The sequence below is a fragment of the Panthera tigris genome, chromosome C1 (genome assembly GCF_018350195.1).
Source record: "Panthera tigris isolate Pti1 chromosome C1, P.tigris_Pti1_mat1.1, whole genome shotgun sequence".
In the NCBI taxonomy this organism is placed as follows: Eukaryota; Metazoa; Chordata; class Mammalia; order Carnivora; family Felidae; genus Panthera; species Panthera tigris.
In genome coordinates this window covers 130,905,461-130,929,093 of record NC_056667.1, presented here as the reverse complement: position 1 = coordinate 130,929,093, position 23,633 = coordinate 130,905,461, and the positions used below count along the sequence as shown (strand labels likewise).

Below are 23,633 nucleotides of genomic sequence, written 5' to 3'. Positions count from 1 at the left end.
GCTGGGAATTCTCTCTCTCCCTCTCTCTGCCTTTCCCCTGCTCATTCGTGTGTGTGTGTGTGTGCGCTCTCTCCCTTTCTCTCTCTCTAAAAATAAATAAATAAAAATTAAAAAAAAAAAAAAAAAAAAAAGGGGGCACCTGGGTGGCGCAGTCGGTTAAGCGTCCGACTTCAGCCAGGTCACGATCTCACGGTCCGTGAGTTCGAGCCCCGCGTCGGGCTCTGGGCTGATGGCTCGGAGCCTGGAGCCTGTTTCCGATTCTGTGTCTCCCTCTCTCTCTGTCCCTCCCCCGTTCATGCTCTGTCTCTCTCTGTCCCAAAAATAAAATAAAACGTTGAAAAAAAAAATTTAAAAAAAAAAATAAAAATAAAAAAATAAAAATAAATAAATAAATAAATAAATAAATAAATATAATTTTTATAATGGTCTTTACTAGGAAATTTATCAGGATACACCTCTCTGAGGAATGAAAATTAATAAGAACAGTAAACCTGGTTGCAGTGGACAAAAACCCAGCCCAAACGGAGTGAATAGTTACCTGCATTGGATTATATATCCAAAGCATGGGAAATATATAGGGAGTATAAAGGGAGGAACTTGTCTTAGGGAGAATTCCAACTGTGGACTTGAACATCCTTAGGACAGAGTATCACCACAGGTCATTGCTGCTTCGTTCTTTGTGGCTCTTTTCTGTTTTAATACAATATCGCAAGTACACTTACACAAACTACAAGGGTATGGACACTGGCAATACTAAAGTTAGAGATCTGTGACCTTGAAAGAAAAGACACTCTTCACCCTCAGCTTGAAATCTTTTCTAGAAGTTTATAGACTCATTAGCCTAATTTACATTTCACATCCACCTCTTGAGCCAGATGATTACAATAGCTTACATTCAGAGGATGTGCCTAGACTTAAATTAGGAAAACATATTGCCCTAAAGGAAAGCCCAAAGGAATTGTATTAACATGGAAATGGGGTCAAATCTTTGTAATCCTGGGTCCCTCCCTCAAAATATGTATTTATAAAGCAAAATTCATGTCTAACTCATATTAGTATGCCCAACAGTAATTTTACAGGACTTGATACGTTTCCAAAAGGATAGCATAATTTTAGTACATTTCAGACTGTGGAGGAAGCCATCATCTTTCCTCTTATGGAGAATACTCCCTAACTGTACATAAGCGTGTAACTCTTACAGAATCCTCTTTTATTGGATATATTTCCTTTGTGGATCTGTAGGCATATGATGGGCTAAGAGTAGCAGAACTAGTTTTGCCAACTCTTAGCACTTCCTATGTTGATGTTTCTGAGGTTTGGACTGTCACCTGAAGCTCCACTAAAATGGAAAACCCTTATTTTTGTCTTGAAATTACAATAATTCTTATATTCATTAATCAGAATCAGGTGTATGGAAATCTAAGGAATAAAAACGTATTTATACTTTATTTTAATGAATACATGTAAACCTAAATTTTTCAAGTTTCTTTTAAATATTGGATTAAAAGAAATTGCTCCTTTAATAACAGAGAATTACATAATAAATTATGCTTTTCAATAATTGGATTTGACCTCAGGTATTTTATTCTACTTATGAAAGCATATAAATATTTTTATAAGTCTATTAAAAATAAATTTATTTTCAGATCCTTTTGAAGCATTCATCATCTTTTCTATTCGCCATGAGATCAGAAGAATTGATCTGCATAAAAGAGACTACAGTCTACTTGTTCCTGGGTTGAGAAACACAATAGCACTTGATTTTCACTTCAATCAAAGTTTACTGTATTGGACAGATGTTGTAGAAGACAGAATATACCGGGGCAAACTTTCTGAAAGTGGAGGTAATTTTTTAGTGAGAATTCCAAAACAATTTTCTGTAATCTGAAGGGATTTTGATTAATCTTTGCACGTTGGTTCTCTATCTCCTGCCTCATGAATGTAAAACGATAGATGTCAAGTACATGTGTGAAAATATGTTGAGGGAGGAGAATAAATGGTAAAAGCCTGTGCTATGCATACCATTTTCAAATTATGAGCTTTTCCATGGGCGTTGGTGAAAAAATTTGCTTATAAGAAATAACTACTGCCTTCCACACACTAGTAGATACATTTTGAGAGTTGAAATGTTTAGTTTTATTAAAAAAAAGTTTTATTTTATTTTATTTATTTTATTTTTATTTATTTATTTAAATATTTTATTTTATCTTACTGTCTGCAAGATTTAAACAAGCACTGAATTGGTACAAAGACCACTAATATGAACTAAATGTTTTTTGTCATAATTTGACTTACCTCTTTTGGCTAATGTAGGCTTAAGCAGCGAGGCTATGAGATAAATATATGTAATAATCTTTTTGAAAATGCTGGATCTGTGTACCATTCCAAACCCCAGGTGTTTCTATCAAAATATAAATTGCTCCTTAAATCACCTTTACAATTTTGGAAAAATGGTAATAACACAATATAATTATCATATGTGAATTTATGTCCTGTCTCATATTGCAAGAGACTGATTTCAAGTGATGGATTTAGATCTTTGGGCTTAGATTGTTAACTGTTAAAAAAAATTAAAATATATAACAAAAACACCAGCAATGTCATAAACTATGAAGTGTTGTCCTATTAGAAAAAGTGTTTTTTTTTTGAAATAATTACTTTAATTACAAAAGAAATTTAGAAGTGAATAAGTAAGGATATTGGTGGGCATTACCAAATTGCTTATTTGTATTTAGACCTCACTAATGTCTTCTTCTGTTATTTGTAAACATGCTATGTCTTGTAAGTCTTTCGGGCCAGGGAGGAGTGGGGAGTATGATTTGGGACTTATCTTTGTTAAGGGTAAGTGCAGTAAAAGCTCTTATCTCTCATGCTTCAGAAGAAGGTGGGTGCTTCAAGCTATACTGCATATTGCCCCAGGTAGACTTGATCCTCTTTATTCTACGCCTAAGGATCAATGTTGAAACTAAATTGTAATGATATTAACTAGCGCATCATTATTCCCCAAACCCGTGTTCTATTTCAAAAATCAGAAACAAGAAATAACTTTTTGAACCCTAAACATTGTTGTTCGCCTCAGAGTTTTTTAAAAATTCTTTTTCACTGTCACTGAAAAGACTTAAGAAATTAAAATTTTCTGGTAGGAAAGTTCAGTAATTCTAAATTTGGAGCCTTCTTAGTTTCCTTTGTGCCTTATAACACATTTGCACTATATCTTTCAAACTCAATAAAATACTTTAAAACTCTGTGCTGCTCATACACTGGTCTTTTCCTTTGTCCTTAACATGTTCCTTGAATGGGTACAAGAGTTGATTTCCTTTTTTTTTTTTTTTTTTTTTTTTGTAGGGGTCAGCGCAGTCGAAGTAGTGGTGGAGCATGGCTTGGCTACCCCAGAAGGGCTGACAGTCGACTGGATAGCGGGCAACATATACTGGATAGACAGCAATCTGGACCAAATTGAAGTGGCCAAGCTAGATGGTTCCCTACGCACCACACTAATAGCTGGAGCCATGGAACATCCCAGAGCCATTGCTTTGGACCCAAGATATGGGTAAAGAAGTTTGCCTTTCACAGATTGACTTTGACATAAAAAATAATCTTTTAAATTAATATTGAATTCAATTATCGCATAAATTATTAGATTGCTTATTTTGTGCATATACATATATGTATATGTATATAATTGTATATATACGAGTTTAAGTTTATTAGCACAAGTGTGGCTATAAGATTGTTTACATAGGTACTTTTAGAGGAGAGAGATATCTTTTTTCTAAATATGAACATTAGGCCCTATTGGAAAGTGTTGCAACTCATTTTTGAAGCAGTAATTTAATGAATTTCTCTTTGCCCTGCCAAAGAGGTGCCATAATTGTTTCTAATGGTTGCAGACCACAGGGCCAGTGTCTGGTTCAAACAGTCACAGATGTTTATCACATCACCTCTTATGTATTTTGTAAGTACTTGGAGTCACTTTAAAAGAAAATTCGCATAGACTTGAAGGAGTCCAGTAATGAGACACTGACTATTGGTGTGTTTGAAAGACAAGGCACATGATTCTCAAAAACAAGGTAAAATGTTGAGTAACTCAGGTTATTGTCTCTAGTGTTCCCCTGTGTGTGCCTCTGTGAAAGAGCAGAAGAGAGACAATGGATTTGGAGCCAGAAAACGAGGATTCCAGTTCCTACTCAGTCACTTAATATCTGGGGAACCTACTCTATTAACTTCTCTTAAATTTTAGTTTTTTTTTTCTTTTGTAAATCAGAGATATTATCTTTATCATTTGGTTGTTTTTGAGGAGATGATAAATATGTGTAAGATAGTATGTAACTGATATAGGTGAGAATACTATTTATTTATGATTTATTTATTTTTATTTATTTGTTATTACTATTTATTATCTATTTAATTATTTATTACCTTGGTAATTATTTTTTAAATCCAAAACTATCTTCAAGGCTAAAGGTTAATAGATTGAAATTTTTATTTTTGTCTCTGTATCTTTAAATAATACAAAGTCCAAGCAGCGCCAGTGAAGAAGGGGAGTCAGCCAGGAGGGAGTTTGATGAAATGTAGAGGAGAGAAAAGGGAGCCTGTGTTAAAGTCAGCTTCCTGGCCACACTTTCTGGCGTGTTCTCTGGTTTCTGCCCAGGAGTCAGAAATCAGTAGATTAGGAAGTTTGTTCTCCTTTTCCTCAATTCACACACAGACATTAAAGGGGCAAAGCACCTTCCCTAGAGCAGGGTTCCAAACTGGCAACCTTTATTGATGGGTTTTCTTTACCTTCTACAGTGTTTTAAATTTATTTTAATTACTTAGCCCAAGTTAAAACATTGAGACATTTTGTATACAATCCTAGATTTCTTGCTTCTTTTGAAAGAACACCGAGATCTGGCAAGGAGCAAAGCAGTAGGTTTATCTTTTAGCTTAGAGATGGGCTCTCTCATGTTTACAGTTTACACTTTGCCTATTTCATCCATTTGCTTCCTGTAATAACAGTTTCCCAGGAAGAGATATGTTATGCTTAATGAGAAATTCCTCTTCAAAACAGACTATTCCTGAGATTGCAGGTAAATCGCTGGTCCTGACCATTTACTTCCCATAAAAGTTCATCATCAACATGGGTATTATCCTCAATATAACAACTACCGGTGTGAAATTTTCACCTCTTAGACCTATCTAACTTGTACCAGCATCTTGTAAACAGGAAAAACTTTCTGTATATGGGAAAGTGATATTTTGGAGAAAGCTCTAGTTTTACCTGTAGTTTCCAATATGAAAGGAAAACTATGAGTGAGTGCTCCCAAATTACAAATGGCACACATAGAGAAAAAAGAAAACAAAAAGGGTAAAACAAGTGTATCCAAGTTTTGAAAATAGTCTGACCAAATAAAGTAGTAGATCTGGGAGTTGAAACTTGGTTTTGAACTGACATTGCTTAGGACAAAATTATTTATCTCAGTTTGGGGAATATCCTACCTGAGAGGAGAAAAATAGAAACACAACATGCCACCCACAAATACTATAAATGAAAATGTATCCAGGTACTATTCCAGTGATAAAAGATCTTCAGAAGTAATATATCCTCTAAGTTGAAAATACAGAAAGCTAGCCTCTGAATAGGAAAAACCTGATAATGCTTCTGAGAAAGTTGATGCCTTCCATTACTAATTGCTACTATGAAAGTATAAAGCTGCTTAATTTTTTTGAAACATGAGAGAAGAAACAATGCTTGTAAAATAATTTTTGATATAAATAATTAAAATTCATGGGGTCCCTGGGTGGCTCAGGCTTTTGAGCATCTGACTTTGGCTTAGGTCATGATCTCACAGCTCATGAGTTCAAGCCCTGCATTGGGCTCTGTGCTGACAGCTCAGAGCCTGGAGTCTGCTTCGGATTCTGTGTTTCCCTCTCTCTCTGCTCCTCCCCTGTTCATGTTCTGTCTCTGTCTCTCAAAAATGAATAAATGTTAAGAACGTTTTTTTCAAATAATTAAAGTTCAGATGGAAGTACTAATTCATTCAACTCTAGGAAGTAATTGAAAGGTTGACAAGTATCAGGATATGATAGGATTTTTATTGCGAAAAATTATCTTAATGGATTGATACAATTAAGATATGAGGTTCACATAAATACCCTTAAAGCCAGCTGTAGCAATTACATTTAAAAATGCAGTGCAAAATTAAAATATTTTTAAGTTTGTCATAGTTTGGTAAAAAATTTATAGTTATTTTTAAACATTGGACATTTCATAAGGTAGGCTGAGAGCATACTAAAAATACATGTGAGCATGTGTGCTCGTGCGCACGCACACACACAGACACACACACACACACACACACACACTGAACTGCAAAACTAAGCACAAGAAAAGCAACATTGAAAAATAATTTCAGTGAAACTTAGCTTCCTGCCTTAGTGCTATCTATTCAAATACAAACATAAAATTTCTCCCTGTTTCTCAAATAATTCATGAATACATAAAGAAGCTAGGAATCAAAATTGATAGGAGCTCCAAAGGCACTTAAACTTTTTTGAAAAATTTTATTTAGGGTAAATCTACTAGATATTTTTTTTTTTAGAAACATGGTTTCTGTAAATACTATTATCTTTCCTACTGCATCATAAGCTCTCTAATAATGGCAAGCAAAGTTGCTTCCATTTCTATGAAATCCTTCACTGCTCTTGGTATATATAATTGTGCTGAATAAATGCTTGTTACATAAAGTAATGCATGTAGGGGCACCTGGGTGGCTCAGTCAGTTAAGCATCTGACTTTGGCTCAGGTCATGATCTCATGGTTTGTGTGTTCGAGAACCGCGTTGGGCTCTGTGCTGACAGTTCAGAGCCTGGAGCCTGCTTCTGATTCTGTCTCGCTCTCTCTCTTGCCCCTCCCCTGCTCACGCTCTGTCTCTCTCTGTCTCTCAAAAATAAAATAAATATACAAAAATTAAACAAAATAATGCATGCAAATGCATAGGCTTTTTGTTGACATGTAACTTATAAAACTCAAGGATACACTTTCAAGAGTGAATTATATAGGAAAAGACAGCTAATGGATACTACTATGAACTTTTTTTACAATAACAAATGAATTAAAAAGCTTAACAACCAGCCACTTTGCTCCCTCAGCACAGCTGAGGTAAAACCGAAGCAGCGACAACAAGAAACAGGTTATAACATTAGCCCAATAAAACATGTTTACATCATGTGAGTTTCCTTCTGCTTTGAAGGTCCTTTGTGACCTTTCCCTACAGATGCCAAAAAACAAATGTTTTTAATCAACTATTTTGCTTCCTCGGCATAAAATCCACAGGCCTTCGTTTTACACCATAAAACATATTTGCCATCATGCCACATTCCTTTAATATTCTGGGTTTTGACCCAATATCCCAAGTGACAAGTTATTCCAAGATGGTAAATGGGAGTCTTAGGGAGGAGTCATTTTTCTCTCATTCCATTTTAAAGGAATACACTTATTGCTAAGGTGACCTGAAAGAGTACGTGAATCTCCTCTAAACAACAAGCTTAGTATTAGGGAGTAAGAAGCACTAGGGATTTCAGAATCTATAGGGCACTCACTTCAGTTCTTGAACTTTCATTGCCTTTGTACTGATGCAGCTGCCTGGTGTCTTTCTGCTCCATTGCTGGTATTTAAATTTCATTTGTCATAATAACGGGATGCTGCTATAACAATTGCAATTTGTAAAAGCAGATATAATAATTATGAAGATTAGTGAAACATCTAAAGAAAATTTTAATTTCATCTGGGACTGTTCCTAAACTAATAAAGATGTTGTTGCTTTTAGAAGACCTAAAGATTATAGATAAGTAACCTCTTTTTTGGCCAAGATCATTTATTTTCACCTTCTGCAGCTTGACCTGATAGATGATAATGGCCCTTTCATGCCTGTAATGATACAAGTTGTTCATGGTCCATTGACCCAATTTAATCCTGATACAGACTAACCCGTGAATGCAGGAACTGTAGAATCAGTAGACTGTAGTCTCTTTTTTAAAAAGCAATTGTGGCTGAATATTTCCACACATCCTGTAAGAGGACATATTCAGTCTTTGTATATTTCAAGAAATAATGCAATCATTGAAATGCTAATACATTTTAACCACAAAAAGAAAGTAATAAGGGGAAAATGATTCTTTTAAAATACCATATTGGAAAGTATACAAAAGAGTGCCTAGAATGTTATGAAACAATGATCCTTGAAATCAACTTTTAAATTGATTGTAAACTGACTTGTGGTAAAGTTAAAAACACTTTTAGGGGAACTAATTCTAGACCATGTTATTTTATAAAAAGAGTTGAAAATTTCCCCGCTTGAATTGATGAAAGATTAGGACCATAGCCCTAACCAGAAACAGTTTAATGCTGCTATGTTTAGTGAAGAAATGAAGGAATCACTTATTTTAGAATTCCTCAAACTATCTCAAGCCATACTTTCTTGGTCCAGTGGACCATATCTGAAAGTTCACAGTGCCTACTTCTGGCAAATATATACATGTAGAGAGAATGCAGAATTGTAGGCTTACTGATATGTGTGTTGCAATTTCCACAACTACATGTGACAGAACTAGGTAGAAAGTTACAAGAGAGACCCCAATTCTCCATTTGTTATTCAGGCAAAGGACAATGCTTCAGAAGTTGTAGGGTCATCAATCCAGACTGAATTACAGTCTTGCCTAGATCTGGTGGTGACTTATCCACAGATACTCAGACTAGTTATGATTCTCAAAATCATCGTTTGTTTTCAGTGATTATTTTTCCTAATCTTTTTCAAACTTGAAAACCTCTCTTATCTACCTTGTCAAGATAACACCATAAATTTGATTGATGCTATGTTGCTCTTGTTTCTATTTTAAATCTTCTTTTTTTAATCTTAAGTATAAAGGGAAGCTGACAAATAACAATCTGCTGTCAGTGAAAAGATGTGTGCATCTACAATTAAATTTGTAGTGAGACACATAATTCATTTCATTCATTCTTTTAAAGACATTTAGCTACTTAACTGAGTAGCCTACCAGCTTTATATTGATTAATCTCTGTTCCATTTGCTCTTTTTGGCAACATATTGTATATTTATAAGCAATATGTGTATGTGTATATACATATTGATATTTCCAGGTAATTGGGTTTTTTCCTCATATAAAACAATCTACTCTTTAAAAATTAGTCTTTTCAGGGACACCTGGGTGGCTCAGTCCGTTAAACATCTGACTCTTGGTTTTGGCTCAGGTCATGATCTCATGGTTTGTGAGTTTGACCCCCTCATCAGGCTCTGTGCTGACAGCACAAGCCTGCTTGGGATTTTCTCTTCCCTCTCTCTCTCTGCTCCTACCCCACTTGCCCCTTCTGTCTCTCTCAAAAAATAAATACATAAGCTTAAGGTTTTTTTTTTTTTTAATTAGTCTTTTCAGAAAAAAATATATTTCTAGCTGTAAGATTTTATATAGGTCCTCTGGTATTTTTGATATTTAAAAAAAATTCACTTACGAATTTAATTTTGAGTTGTTTATACTTTAAAAAATATTTTAATGTTTATTTATTTTGATAGAGAACGAGTTGGGGAGGAACAGAGGGAGAGAAAGAGAGAGAGAGAGAGAGAATCCCAAGCAGGCTGTCAGTGCAGAGCCCTACAAGGGGATCAGTCTCACCGACCATGACCTGAGCCGAAATCAAGAGTCAGACACTCAACTGACTGAACCATCCAGGCACCCTGTGTTCTTAACACTTTTAAACCTTATAATATAAATTTTCAAATACACAAAATAAAAGGAATTATATAATAAAATTCCTCATTTCCATTACCCAGCTTCAACAATTATTAGTACACCGTCCCTGATATATTATTTAGTTTTATCCTTTCTCAGCAGTTTACTTAATTTACTTGAATATTGGTGATTAAGCAATGAATAATTTGGATTTTGTCTTTATGGATATAATCCCAGGGGCATGAAACTCCTAAAGCTGCCTGTGAAACTAATTTTTTTTCTTTTTTACATAAACTCAGTTTTTGACAGACATTCTTTGAGATAAACCCAATCCTATGACCTACTCCTTTGAATCTTTTTCTCATGGCTTTGACTTAAGCTTACGTTATAAAACTAATCCACCTTCACATTCATGCTGGTATGACATTTAAACATTGACATTAGTGTTAATTCTTGTTCTCTGTCCTTCTTTGTGTCTGTCTCCATTTCGTTAACAGTTTGGAAATACTTTGAGTTCTTTCATTTAAAAAATTGTCTCAACGACTATGTGTGTGTGGCATGCTTTTGCGAACACAGATCTTTTCTGTGGGCTGACTAGTTTCCGTCCATTTCCTCATCAAATGCTCCTGACACTGTACAGTTACAGTTTTTATTTACAGATGAGAAAATGGAGTCTGAGGTTAAAGATGCTGGCGTAAGTGACAGATACCAGTCTCAATCCCCAGTTTCTCTGAGACCAAAAATATATTGACATAATCATTTAATAACATTTTGTAGATGCCCAGTCCTTAAGAGTTGTATATGAACTGCTACTCTTATCAAGAACATCTACATCTTCCTTCTCTGTTCACCATAGGTTTTAACATATGTACTTACTAAATTTATTGTATAATGTATTGAATCATCTTTTCCTTTTGTATTTGGCATTCCTCTGTCCCCAAACAGACTATATGCGTTTCAAAAATTGAAGTCATGACAAATAGTTTATATCACTCCATATTTCCTTATATAAACATATTTTTCTTAAAAGATAGGGTAAATTGGATTTTGAATTTTTTTCCAGAGGATTATTTCATTTTCTGAGGTAATCTGCCAAATGAATATACTTAAGGATCATTCAAAATATGGAAGAATAAAAAGTAGCAAAACTATATATAATTATAATGAAGAATAAAGGTATTTTTATCAGTAGCTTTACCATTTTTCACCAAAATGGTGTCAGAGCTTATGATAGGAAAATTTGCTAGGTTGTCACTATTTCTCCAGTCCTTCTGAGTTCTGCCTTCCCAAATCACCATGCTATTCATTGGGTTCTACGACCAAAGTAGAGAAGGCAACTGCCATTTACTGATTAGCAACCATGCTCTTACTCCTGTACCAGATGTTTTCCCTTTGTTATTTTGTTTAGTGATGTGACATTAAAGAATTAGATGTTAAAAGCATGAGAACAGAAGTTAGACTGTCCAGTTTCCCATCTCCCTCTGCCACTCACCAGCTCTATAACCCTGGTCAAGTAATTTAACTTCTCTAACTCATTCTCCCATCTCAAACATAAATAACATCAGTCATGGCCTCATGATTGATTAAAGGAGATCATCTATAAAGCACTGAAAATAGTATTTAGCATATAGTAAGCACTTAAAAACTACAGCCAGTTGTAATGATTGTGGTATTATTGTGTAACTATACAATACATACTATAGAAACATGCATTAGCAGTTTAAACCACTGTCAACTGAACGTAAGCTGTCTATTGCCTAATAGCCTTAGAAATCAAATGCATGACATAAGGTACTTAATGCCCATTGTGGGGAAGAACTGTTAGTGCACCATGAATTTGTAGAGTCTCAAATAGTATTTGGTTTTAAAAGAAGTAATAATGTTTAACATATAAAAGTGGTATTTTCACAACTGCTTTGTTTGTGTTTGTTGAATTATGATTTCCTCTGTTTTCCCTCTGTTTCCTGTCATATGATCTATGTCATCGCTGTGAATGTGAAGGCTATCTCCATACTGATGACTTCCAAATTCATAACTCCAGCCCTGCCTTCTTCCCTGAACTTCACCCTGGCATACCACGGTTTCATGAACACCTCCATATTGATATCTTGAAATCATAAGATAAAAAAATTAGTAAGATTAAAAAAAAAGTAAACTTTTGATTGCTCTTCACAGTCATTCACACTCATTTCCCAAATCTTAGAATTGGATCCTCTTCCATTTTCCCATTTTTTTATGGATTCCCTGCACACCCTCTTCCTTACCCTTACTCTGACTTCGCTGACATGAGAAACACAGTCACTTAAGATCTGTTCTCTACTCCGTTCCCTATATTCAGTCATCAGCTAGCCCTGGAAGTTCTACCTCCAAAATGTACCATTAATCCATTCACTTCTCTTTCCTTCCACTCCCATACTCCAAACCACCATCATCTTTGCCTGGTCCTTTAAAATAACCACCTGATGTGCCCATACTCTTGCCTCACTATCACCCACTTATAAATGGCACCATGTTTCTCCCCTGCTTAAATATGCTTCTTATTCCCTTAAAATAAAATCCCAAATAATTGCCTTAGCCAGAAAGACCCTTTAAGTTGCCCTCTTCAAATCCATCTCCTTGCTTTTTCCTTCTTACTCACTATCTTGATATTATTTCTGTTCTTCAGATCACCCACTTTCTTTTCCCTGTCCAGGCTTTTATTTATTTTGCTTGTCATGTTCTTTATATTGTTCTTTTTATCTTTTAGAGTCAGTGTAAATACAGCCTTCTCAAAGTGTTTTTTTTCTTTTTTTCCTGATCATCTTCTTTAAGTAGATCACTTACCTGCTATTCTCTTCCATAACAAAAGTTTTCCTCAGCATATTTCAGAATCTGTAATTATATATTCGTGTGTTTATTTGGCTTGTCTTCTCCACTGGACTCTAAGCCCCATGTGGGTAGATAACACATCTGTTTCTTTTGAGACTGTTTACCTAACAAGTGTCTAGCATATAGTAGGCACTCAATAAATATTTGTGAAATGAATGGCTTAAACAATAACATTATTTATTTTTCTTCAGAATTCTTTTCTGGACAGATTGGGATGCCAATTTTCCTCGCATCGAATCTGCTTCCATGAGTGGTGCTGGCAGAAAAACCATCTACAAAGACATGAAAACTGGAGCTTGGCCAAATGGACTAACTGTGGACCACTTTGAAAAAAGGATAGTTTGGACAGATGCCAGGTTTAAAAAAAATGATCTTTTTCTTCTATATCTTCTGTTACCTTTCACAGATAGTATTTATAAACTCAAAAGATGTCCTAACATGCATGTATTATATATACACACATTGAAATTGGTGGTAATATTTGTTTTCCATATGATGGTGGTGGTGATGTTTGTTTGTTTTTGTTATGATGGGCTTATTTTTTCTTTCTACAAATCAGACACCCATAAAATATTTTAAATATTTTTTATAAAATATTTTCTCTGGCATTTATGTAAGTAATATGATAACATAACTGGACTATCTGAATACGTTTTGATAAAATACTGATTTATTACCTTTCTGTAGGTCAGATGCTATTTATTCAGCCCTCTATGATGGAACAGGCATGATAGAAATCATCCGAGGTCATGAATACCTTTCCCATCCTTTTGCTGTGTCTCTATATGGAAGTGAGGTCTACTGGACAGACTGGAGGACCAACACATTGTCAAAAGCCAATAAGTGGACAGGGCAGAATGTCAGTGTGATTCAGAAAACCAGTGCCCAGCCATTCGACCTTCAGATATACCACCCCAGCCGACAGCCCCACGGTAAGTGCTGGTTGTGAAGTAACCATCCAGAAAGTATTTTCACCTTAGTCATATAAGATTTGAAGTGCAAAATCACTTCTATAAGTTAAGTTATTAATATTTTATGTATATGGTAGAAGTAGTTCCAGAGTTTGTTTTAATTAGTTCAGAATATTTTTTTCTTTCCCTTTTTTTCATATAGTAGTAAAGAAATCTTAGAAATTAAGCGTTTTACACAAAGTCCTCACATTTTTAGTCACTGCTTGTATCTATAAAAAATACTGTGGAAAGTTGTAAAAGGTCTTTATATTGAGAATCTATCACCAGACTAGGATCAGAAAGGACACAGTGATGTTTGCCTTCAAATGTTGCCTGTGAAGTATGTTGGGAGGAGATGGGGTGGTGTGGAAGAAAGAATGAAGCATCTGCTTGAGCTTTTCCATCTTAAGAGAACTGAGTTCACATGAACATATGTGCTACCTCTCCCCATACACTCCACATTTTGGTTCAATAGTAATCTCCATCTTGGCTTTGGGATTTCATTTCTTCCACTCAATCCTTGCCAAATGTTCTTAATATCAAGTCTGAACATTTTTCTTCCCTTTTTTTTTTTTTTTCTGGGCTACTATGGCCATCCGGTGTAACGTCAGCTCATCCTTTTATACCTCTTGATGGAGTCTTCCCCTTTATAATGTGTGTCTTAACCAAAAGAATCTCATTCCAAAACAAACAGTGTTTTCTTATCATTAGTAGATTTTTACTTGAGAATATTATGTTCAGATGACAGCTCTTTACTGGAGGATACATTTTCTCCTTGTCTCCCTCTTTCAGTGTAGAGTAGACAGATCTTCCACTTTGTTAGCATTTCTGGTCTTACAGACTTCACTTCAATCCTTATTTTAGATTTATGTTATAATATCTTCACCTGCTTGTGACTAAAACTACTCACCTTTCTGGTCTGTAAATTCCTTAGCTATCCTTTTTCTTTCTTCAATACTTGGCCTTCATTCTCTCTTGATACTATTTCTTCTACGAAAATTTCCTCATCTGTAAAATTTTCTGTGCCCTGTCTCTGACATAGTCTGATTGAATCTAGTTTTGGTCCCAGACACTTTCAGTTTCTCAGTCTCAGTTTTCTTATATAACAGATCCTTCTTTGTCTGTGGGAGTTTCTACATACCATGTACTAAATGAGCAATCATGTTAAATCTTTTCTATCATCCTTAATTCCTCTACTCTTTTCATCCTACAAACCTGCACGACACGGGGACATTAAGAGGAGACAATAGAGCTTAGTCACTTTTGTGCTTAATAGGCATTTGATTTAACTAAATTGAAATAAAGCAGGAAATCATGATTCTGGCCAACAATGTGACACTAATACAATACAATACAATAAAAAATTTTTCTTTTCTGAATACTTCCTTCAGCATGAAAGAGTATCAAGTCATCAACATTGTATGTTGATGACATGCAGGATTGGTTTTAATTTTTATGAAAGCAAAATATGTACTTCTATGTTTTTGTGACCCAGACTCTGGCATTTTTTAGGAGCTGTGGTTTTTATGTTTAGAGTAATTTAAATGAATTGGACCATGAAAAACAGCCTGGGTTTATGTATTCCATCATTCCCCTCCTCAAAATAGGATCAATGTATTTCATTTACTAACTGTCTAATTTGCCCACATTGACATGAGCCCTAGAAAATTTATAGAATGGAAAGGAAAATGATACTTTCTATCTTTTCTGACATTTTCATATATATAGAAAGGAACCGAAACAAAGTACAGTAGTTCCCTCCCCACACTCTGCCATTGTTTCACTCTCCCTGATCACCTCTGGTCTAAAAGCAGAATATCCTCCTTCTAAACTATCATTAGAAGATCAATGACAGCCTAACACTATGTTACAATGCCTACATCATTCACCTCACTTCATCCATCACGTAGGTGTTTTATCATTTCCTAACATCGCAAGCACAAGGGTGAGTACAATATGGTATTTTGAGACAGAGAAATACCACATTCACATAAATTTTATGACAGTATGCTATTATAATTTTTCTATTTATTGTCATCCGATTGCAGTGTCTAATTATTAGATTAGATTTATCATAGATATATATCATAGGTATGTGTGCATAGGAAAAAAACATAGTATATATAGGACTTGGTAACATCAATAATTTCAGGCATCTATTTGGGATGTATCCTTCCTGGATAAGGAGAGATTGATGTAATTCATTTGTTGGTGGGGAGATTTTTTTGACATAATTTTTTTAATGTTTTTATTTATTTTTATTTTTTGAGAGACACAGAGAGAGACAGAGCGCAAAGTGAGGGAGGGGCAGAGAGAGGGAGACGCAGAATCCAAAGTAGGTTCCAGGCTCTGAGCTGTCAGCACAGAGCCCAACGTCAGGCTTGAACCCATGAACTATGAGATCATGACCTGAGCCGAAGTTGGACACTTAACTGACAGAGCCACCCAGGTTCCCCAACATCATTTTTTTTTATTTCTTTTGAGAGAGACAGAGAGAGACAGAGAGAGAGAGAGAGAGAGAGAGAATCTTAAGCAGGCTCCACACTCAGTGTGGAGCCCGAGGCAGAACTCAATCCCACCCCTGAGATCATGATCTGAGATGAAATCAAGAGTCAGATGCACAACTGACAGCCACCCAGGCACCAATTGACGTCTTCACTTAACTTGAAACATGATTTATATAAGACTTCTCCAATTTGCAGAAAATAAAGAAGTTTTTACTTTATGGATCTGATTTAACATACAGAATTCAGGGCAGATATTCTAGTCTTTATATACTTTTAGAGAATGTCACCTATAACGAGACCTTGCTATTTCCTAATTGAAATTCAGTCAGTTTCCAATTTTGAGAATGATCAGAGAGCATTCTACTTTTCCCCAGTATAAGGATCACTGAGCATATAACAATCATTATCCATCTTGTTTATCTGCTTCAGTGAAGTAACACTTCCACTGCTATGGGAAAAAAATAAAAAAAAGATGTACGAATATATTGACTATTACCAAGGATAGTGTTGCAGTAAAAATGGTGGCAAAGGTTCAGTGTTAATACAAGTAAAATAATAATAGCACCCTGTTTTCTGGTGAATAATAATGTAAAGTTCACGGAAAATAATAAATTTTAAAAATACATGACATTCAGTGCTATAAAATTGAAATATATCTTTCAAAAATTAAAGAAATAAAGGTTACAGATAGTCTTTGAAATTATCTAATCCTCCAAGTAGGAAGTTAATGAATGTTTTAATACCAGTTTTCATACATTCATCTTGTGCATAAATTTCCAAGTTGGTTATTGAACACAAAAGTAAAACTTTTCAAAAGGAAAATGTATTTTAGAACCTTTGGTTTCTAATGTTGTTGTTATTTGGGATGAAGAAGAAACAATCAAAGCTCAAACGTATGCAATATAAAGGAGCAATAGTGGGTATATTAAATCTAATTTTTAAAAAATGTTTATGTTTGAGAGAGAGAGAGCACACGCACAACTGGGAGAAGGGCACTGAGAGAGGTGACAGAGGATCCAAGCCAACTCTGTAGGCTGATAGCAGAGACTTGAACTCACAAACTATGAAATCATGACCTGAGCCAAAGTCGGAAGCTTAATTGACTGAGCCACCCAGACACCCCACTGTCATTGATCATTTTAATGCATGTTTCTATACATAAATATGTATCTTTACTTAATAACTTTGGGGTTTGTTGCTGTCGTTAGCAAGTCATATGGTCTTTTAGTTGCCAGAAACTGATAGATGAACATAAGCCCTTCCAAAACGTATCACTAAACCCTAATGAAAATTAACCCATAGTCTTTGTTTTATAGTTTTTCTTTGTTTATTTTTTAAATCTACTCTCGGCAACTTTCAAATACTTTCAAATAATACTTAGTATTATTTTTTATAAAGGACTTTTATTTATTTTGAAAGAGAGTGTGAGTAGGTTAGGGACAGAGAAAGAGGGGAGAGAGAGAATCAGAAGCAGACTCCACACTGTCAGTGCAGAACTCGATGTGGGGCTTGAACTTGTGAACTGTGAGATCATGAGCCGAAATTAAGCGTCTGCCGCTTAACCGACTGAGCCACCCAGGTGCCCCTTAATAGAGTATTATTAACTGTAATCACCCACAGTGTACATTACATTGCCATGGCTTATTTCTTTTACAACTAGAAGTTTGTACCTTTTGACTCTCTTCATCCATTTCACCCAAACCCCACCTTTTCCTTTTGGAAACCAGCGATTTGTTCTCTGTATTTATACGTTCAGTGTTTTGTTGCTGTTGTTGTTTTGTTTTAAGATTTCACATGTAAGTGAGATCATATGGCATTCGTATTTCTCTGACTTATTTCTCTTAGCATAATGCCCTCAAGGTCCATACATGTTGCTGCAGATGACAAGGTTTCCTTCCTTTTTCATGACTAAATATTTTGAAATATATAAATTTTCTTTATCCATTCATCCATTGATAGGCACCTAGATTGTTCCTATGTGTTTGCTACTATAAAAAAAGTGCTGCAATGAACATGAGACTGCATATGACATCTCCTATGCCAAAAAAGCAAAGCAAGAAAGTGGAAAGGAAGGACACAGAGTAGCAGTTTTATGCTGATAGATACTGTAGGAACCAAGGACAGAAATATGAAAATAAAATATTGGGAAATTTCGAATAAGAATGTTACATAACATGTACTGTAGTTTCACACTGGCTAGGATAGTCACATTTCATCCCTATATGCCCTTTTCCATTGATTGGGCTGACAACTAGACACTTAACCTAAATTTTCTATTTTTTTAAAGTTTTATTCATTTATTTTTGAAAGAAAGAAAGAAAGAAAGAAAGAAAGAAAGAAAGAAAGAAAGAAAGAAAGAAAGAAAGAAAGAAAGAAAGAAAGAAAGAAAGAAAGAGAACACAAGCGGGGGGAGGGGCAGAGAGAGAGAGAGGGAGACAGAACCCGAAGCAGGCTCTAGACTCTGAGCTGTCAGCACACAGCCCTATGCAGGTCTGGAACGCGTGAACTGTGAGATCACGACCTAAGCTGAAGTCGGATGCTCAACCCACTGAGCCATCCAAGCGCCCCTAAATTCTCTATTTTCTATATATATTGTGTATTGGCAATTGGTAGCATGTAGTTGATACTTAACGTCCAACCTACTGAATAAATACATGGGAGATGGTAGTTTTCTTAGCATAGAGAGCTCATATAAATAAATATATTTGTTACTTTTATAATATTTGTTACACAAGAATGCCATCATAGATTTCCCTTTAAGGTAAAAATGAATAATAAACATTTATGAAGCCATCTAATTTAAATACATTTTTATCAGTAAAGCACAGCTATTAATTGAATAAATTTTGAGTGCATTAAAAACCAACAGCAACAACAAAATTTATGATAAACTATTTTTGAGAAATATGTTAGTTTTGTTTGGATAATGAGATCTGGGCTTGTATGATTAAGCATTAAATTAAAATTATATCATCATCCTGACTTTGTAATAATAAGGAAGGTATGCACTTATATTGCCTTTTTATTAGTCCTTTACAGGCATTACTTTCAATCTGCACAAAGATTTGCAAGAAACATTCTCCTTCTGAGAGGCTTCTCACTTCAAAGCCATATAACAATTATGAATCTTTACACAATTCAGATTTCACCTCCTTCATGTTCATGCTTAACACCACAAGAACTCCTTTAGCACTTAGAGCTTGTATGGTTATATAATATTTTCCTAACTCTGTTTTATTTACCCACTACATTATACAATATTTGAGTAGAAGAATGCCACTTATTTATTTGTGTCCACTATATAGCAAAGTCCTTTATAATGTTATTAATTATAATATTATTAGCACCTGACACTTGCTAATTTTCATTCCAATTGTATCAGGAAGGTGTTAGCAACATAGTTTTATAGATAAGGAACCTAAGGAAGATAAATACTAAGTTATTTCCTCAAGGTCTATAGCCAGAAGGTGTTTGCCCAGTTATCCGACTTCAAGGAAAGTGACCTCAGAGCTCTTGCCTTAACCACTCTGCTCTACAAGAAGTTCCTGTTTGAGATTCTCCTTGGAATTTTTATTTTATGTCACCCGATGGCAGTAGAGAGTCATTTTATTGCCTTTTAAGTGTGACAGATTAATTCTTACCTTCTTGGAGTTTATAGTCTAGAAGGGGAACAAACTAAATTAAAAACTAGGATCAATAAAATAACTGTTATCATGGATTGAGTTTGAATGTAAGAGTATAGCAAATAGATTTTAAAGGGCAGTAGGGTTTGTTCCTAAAAAGACCTTGGGTTAGTATAGTTCAACCCATTCCTCTGTCACTCACTAACTAGGCTTGTCTAGCTGAGGCAAAATAATTCACTTCTGGGATCTCATTTCCTCATTTGTAGGTCGAAGCAGCTAGAGGTAAGGAGGAAATAAATGGAAAACACGATTGGGCAGGGATCAGACCATGTTGGCATTTAAATGGCCCTTTCAAGGAATTTTAATTTTTATCCTCTAGGATAGCTAGTTTGAATGATTTCAGACCTGAATGCACATCCAAATTACCTACAGAGGTCACTAAAACACAGATTACTGGGCTGCGCTCAAGAGCTTTAGATTCAGTAGGCCTAGAGTGTGGCTTCAGATTTTGCATTTTTAACAAATTCCCAGGGGATGGTGATGTTGCCTAAAGAGCCACTTTAGAGTCTTAAGTGAAGGAGAAAATCATTTTTATTTATTTGGTCAACGGAGTAAGAAGAGCAGATTTGGGTGCTAGAAACACGATTTCATCTGTGCGGGGCATAGATTGCAGAGAGACAGCCCTGCAGGTAGCACTGGTGAGTGGGCTACTTCAGTAGATCCAGAGCTTAGGTGATGCAAAATCTGGGATGATGGTCATAAGAACAGAGAGAATGGTATGGTTGAGATATGCTTACAGGCAAAATCAATAAAAATGGTGATAGAAGTTGTGGAGTGGGGGAGATTGGGAAGAAAAGGAAGAATTTGAGATGGTTGTTTTCTCTAGTTTCTGTAATTGGCTTTATGATCAAGATATGACCTAGAGTCCATGGGATTGAGTTAAGGGAGGAGTCCACAAACTTCTGTGAAAGACCTGATAGTAAGCGTTTTAGGCTTTACAGGCCATATGGTCTCTGTTGCAGCTATTCAACTTAGCTGTGTGTGAAAGTAATCACATGGAAAATGAACTGTTGTAGCTATGTTTCAATAAAACTTTATTTATAGACACCAAAATTTGAATTTCATATACTTTTCATGTTATAGAATATTATTCTTTTTTTTTTTTTTTTTGCCCTACAGTATTAGCCTGCAGGCCAAAGTCTACTGACACCTGGTTTAAAGGATAAACTAAAAAAAATAAACTTTTGATGCACTCAATTTGAGGTACCTCTGGGACATGATGGAATATTCAGGGCTATAAGGCAAGGAGAGTTTAAGCAAGAACTAGAGCTTCGGTATTCATTTAATTTTAGGTTGAAGACAAAAAGATAAATGAGATTACCCAAGAATATTACAGAAAATGAGAAGAGGGAAAGGACAGAGCCTTGAAGAAAGCGAACACTAAAGAAGAAGGCAAGGCAGAATGCTGAGGAGGTGACCAGAAACAAAGAGATAACAGTCAAAAGAAACAAAAAAAAAAAACAAAAAACCCACTAAGACAAGTTTCAAGATGACAGTGTGACAGTGGCCACTTCTCATGGAGAAGTCAAGAAAGATAAAGACATAAGTGTATTCATTGGATTTAGTAATTTGGAGGACAGTCGGCCATAATTTAATTTAGAACAATTTCAGTGGAGCTGTTTGCCTGTATCCTAGTGATCACAACTATGTCTGAGGTTAGGCATTATTATAAATATTCAAGCCTTTTTACTAAAAATAAATATAATTTATTAAACAAAGAGCTATGTTATTAAGTAGCACAATGTAAATGCAAAGAAAAAAAAAAACAAGCGTCATAACAATTAGCTTAGAAGATGCTTGTAATTAAGAGGAAAACTCTAGAGCCAACTCTAGAGCCAGACTGTTTGGGTTCACATTCTAATTTTGTCCTATCCTGACTGTATGACCATTATCTATCCTACCTTTTTATTTGTAAAATGCAATCATTGAAAAGATTAAGTGTGTTAGTTTCTTTTCTTTTTTTTTTTTTTTTTGAGAGAGAGACAAAGAGCAATTGGGGGAGGGGCAGAGAGAGAGGGAGACAGAATCCCAATTGAATTTTCCCATTGAAATACAGATATTTATAAAAGATCAGATAAGATTCTTTTAGACATTTTATTTACTTCATAAAAATAGAGTACGGTATAAAATTAATCCATAAAATATGATAAGGTTGATGAAAGTAGCCCCTACATACCTAGTATTTCTGGGATCTGGTGATATTAAAGCAATAAGAACATCTTTCCCTTGCACATATTTTGTTATATGTGGGTTTTGAATAAGCAGTTAATTCCAGTTCTTTAACTTCAAATGTTAAAATTATAATTTCAAGGTATTTGTCAAAAGGAAAGTCGAATTTGGGATTAGTGTTTAATTGTAACATCCTTTTGAAAATTCCTCTCTTTAAAAATATTAAATTAGTTTCTAAAAGGAAAATTATAATACAGATAAACTATCTTATTATATTAGTAATTATTTGGTACCAATAAAGTTTATTAGCAGAATGAATATTAGTTACTATAAAAATGGCTACATAAGAGGGAGAAAAATATTTCTCTTACCTAACAAATTGTATTCTGGCATTCTGCCTTGAGCAGAGTTTTATTAAATAAATAAATATCATACATATTTTATATTGCACCAACATTTGCATACATTTTATTTGAATTTAATGGATAAAATAATTGCTTGGGTTTAGAGGGTTTATTTTTTGCTGGTGAGAAATGGGCTACAATTAAACATGGTTTGCATGAAATATGAAATTAGTTTTAATGATATTGTTTTCTTCACAGAGCACACATCAGTCTTATGTGATTGCATAATTAACATTTGGTTCTCCTATAAAATATTGTAATTATGCATTATTTAGTCTCTTTACCTACAGCTATGATGTGCTTTAGAAGATTAACTCACTTTCCAAATATTTAGATTCCTGACTCTTTAGAACATATCCCACCTACACTGAGCATGAGCATGCATATGAATCCAAATGTCCTTAAGTATAACACAGTAATAGATACCAGAGAAATTTTACAAGAAAAAACGTTATGTATATAAGTCATATGTACAAACAGTATATTATACATATGTCATAGTTCCTGCCAGCATGACACTGATACACTGAAAGATTGGCAAATTAAGGCCCTCAGAATAAATTCACCTTCCTGCCTCTTTTGTAAATAAAATTTTATTTGAACACAAGCAAACCTTTTGACTCACATATTGTTTATGCTTGCCTTTGTGTTACAATAGCAAAATAGAATAGTTACTATGAAGGGCATAAGTCCTACAAAAGTGAAAATATTTACTATCTGGAATTTTACAGAAAAAAAAAAGAAAAAGGAAAAGAAACTCCTAATCGTTGATTTACCAGTATTCACCAGTATGTACAGACATAAAATGTATCAATATAGGTCACAGATAATTAGAAAGTAGGACAGTAAATAATAAATTGCTTAATGCCTTGTATAAGCAATAATTAAAACTAATGTTCATTAATGGAAGACATCAGCACTAGCTACCTTCATTAGAAACTATTCTGTGAAAGAAAAAGGACTTAGGCTGATTGCTGAGGGCAGGTTAAAATATTGGTAATGAAATTCCATGGGAGAAGGACACCATATGGAAGTGGCAAAGGGCAAGATATAGATATTCAGACAACAATGAAGAATTGATTTGAGCATGTGCATAATATGTGTGCAGAAGAAAAAGAAGTTGGAATATTCTGAGCAGTGCTGCAGAGTACCAGATACAAGACTGCCATAGGGGTCGTGCAAAGGTGACAAAATAAAACTTTGTGTTGGAATAGGAAAGGTAAAAATGGAAAGAAGGACTCACACATTAGGGAACTCAAATGATACTTAATATGTTAAAGAAAAAGAAGTGGAAAAAATGCTTTGAAATTAAAAGTTTTGTGAGTT

General features: G+C 34.7%; 1 protein-coding gene across 1 annotated transcript in view; it reads left to right on the top strand.

Annotated features, from left to right (window-relative positions):
- LRP1B (LDL receptor related protein 1B) overlaps positions 1 to 23,633 on the top strand; it is a 1,866,249-nt gene that overhangs the window by 1,253,482 nt on the left and 589,134 nt on the right. The window contains exons 24-27 of the mRNA XM_042994392.1: positions 1,647 to 1,844; positions 3,346 to 3,550; positions 12,786 to 12,950; positions 13,282 to 13,526. Of these exons, the coding sequence (XP_042850326.1) occupies positions 1,647 to 1,844; positions 3,346 to 3,550; positions 12,786 to 12,950; positions 13,282 to 13,526 (813 nt within the window). The remainder of the gene's footprint in view (positions 1 to 1,646; positions 1,845 to 3,345; positions 3,551 to 12,785; positions 12,951 to 13,281; positions 13,527 to 23,633) is intronic.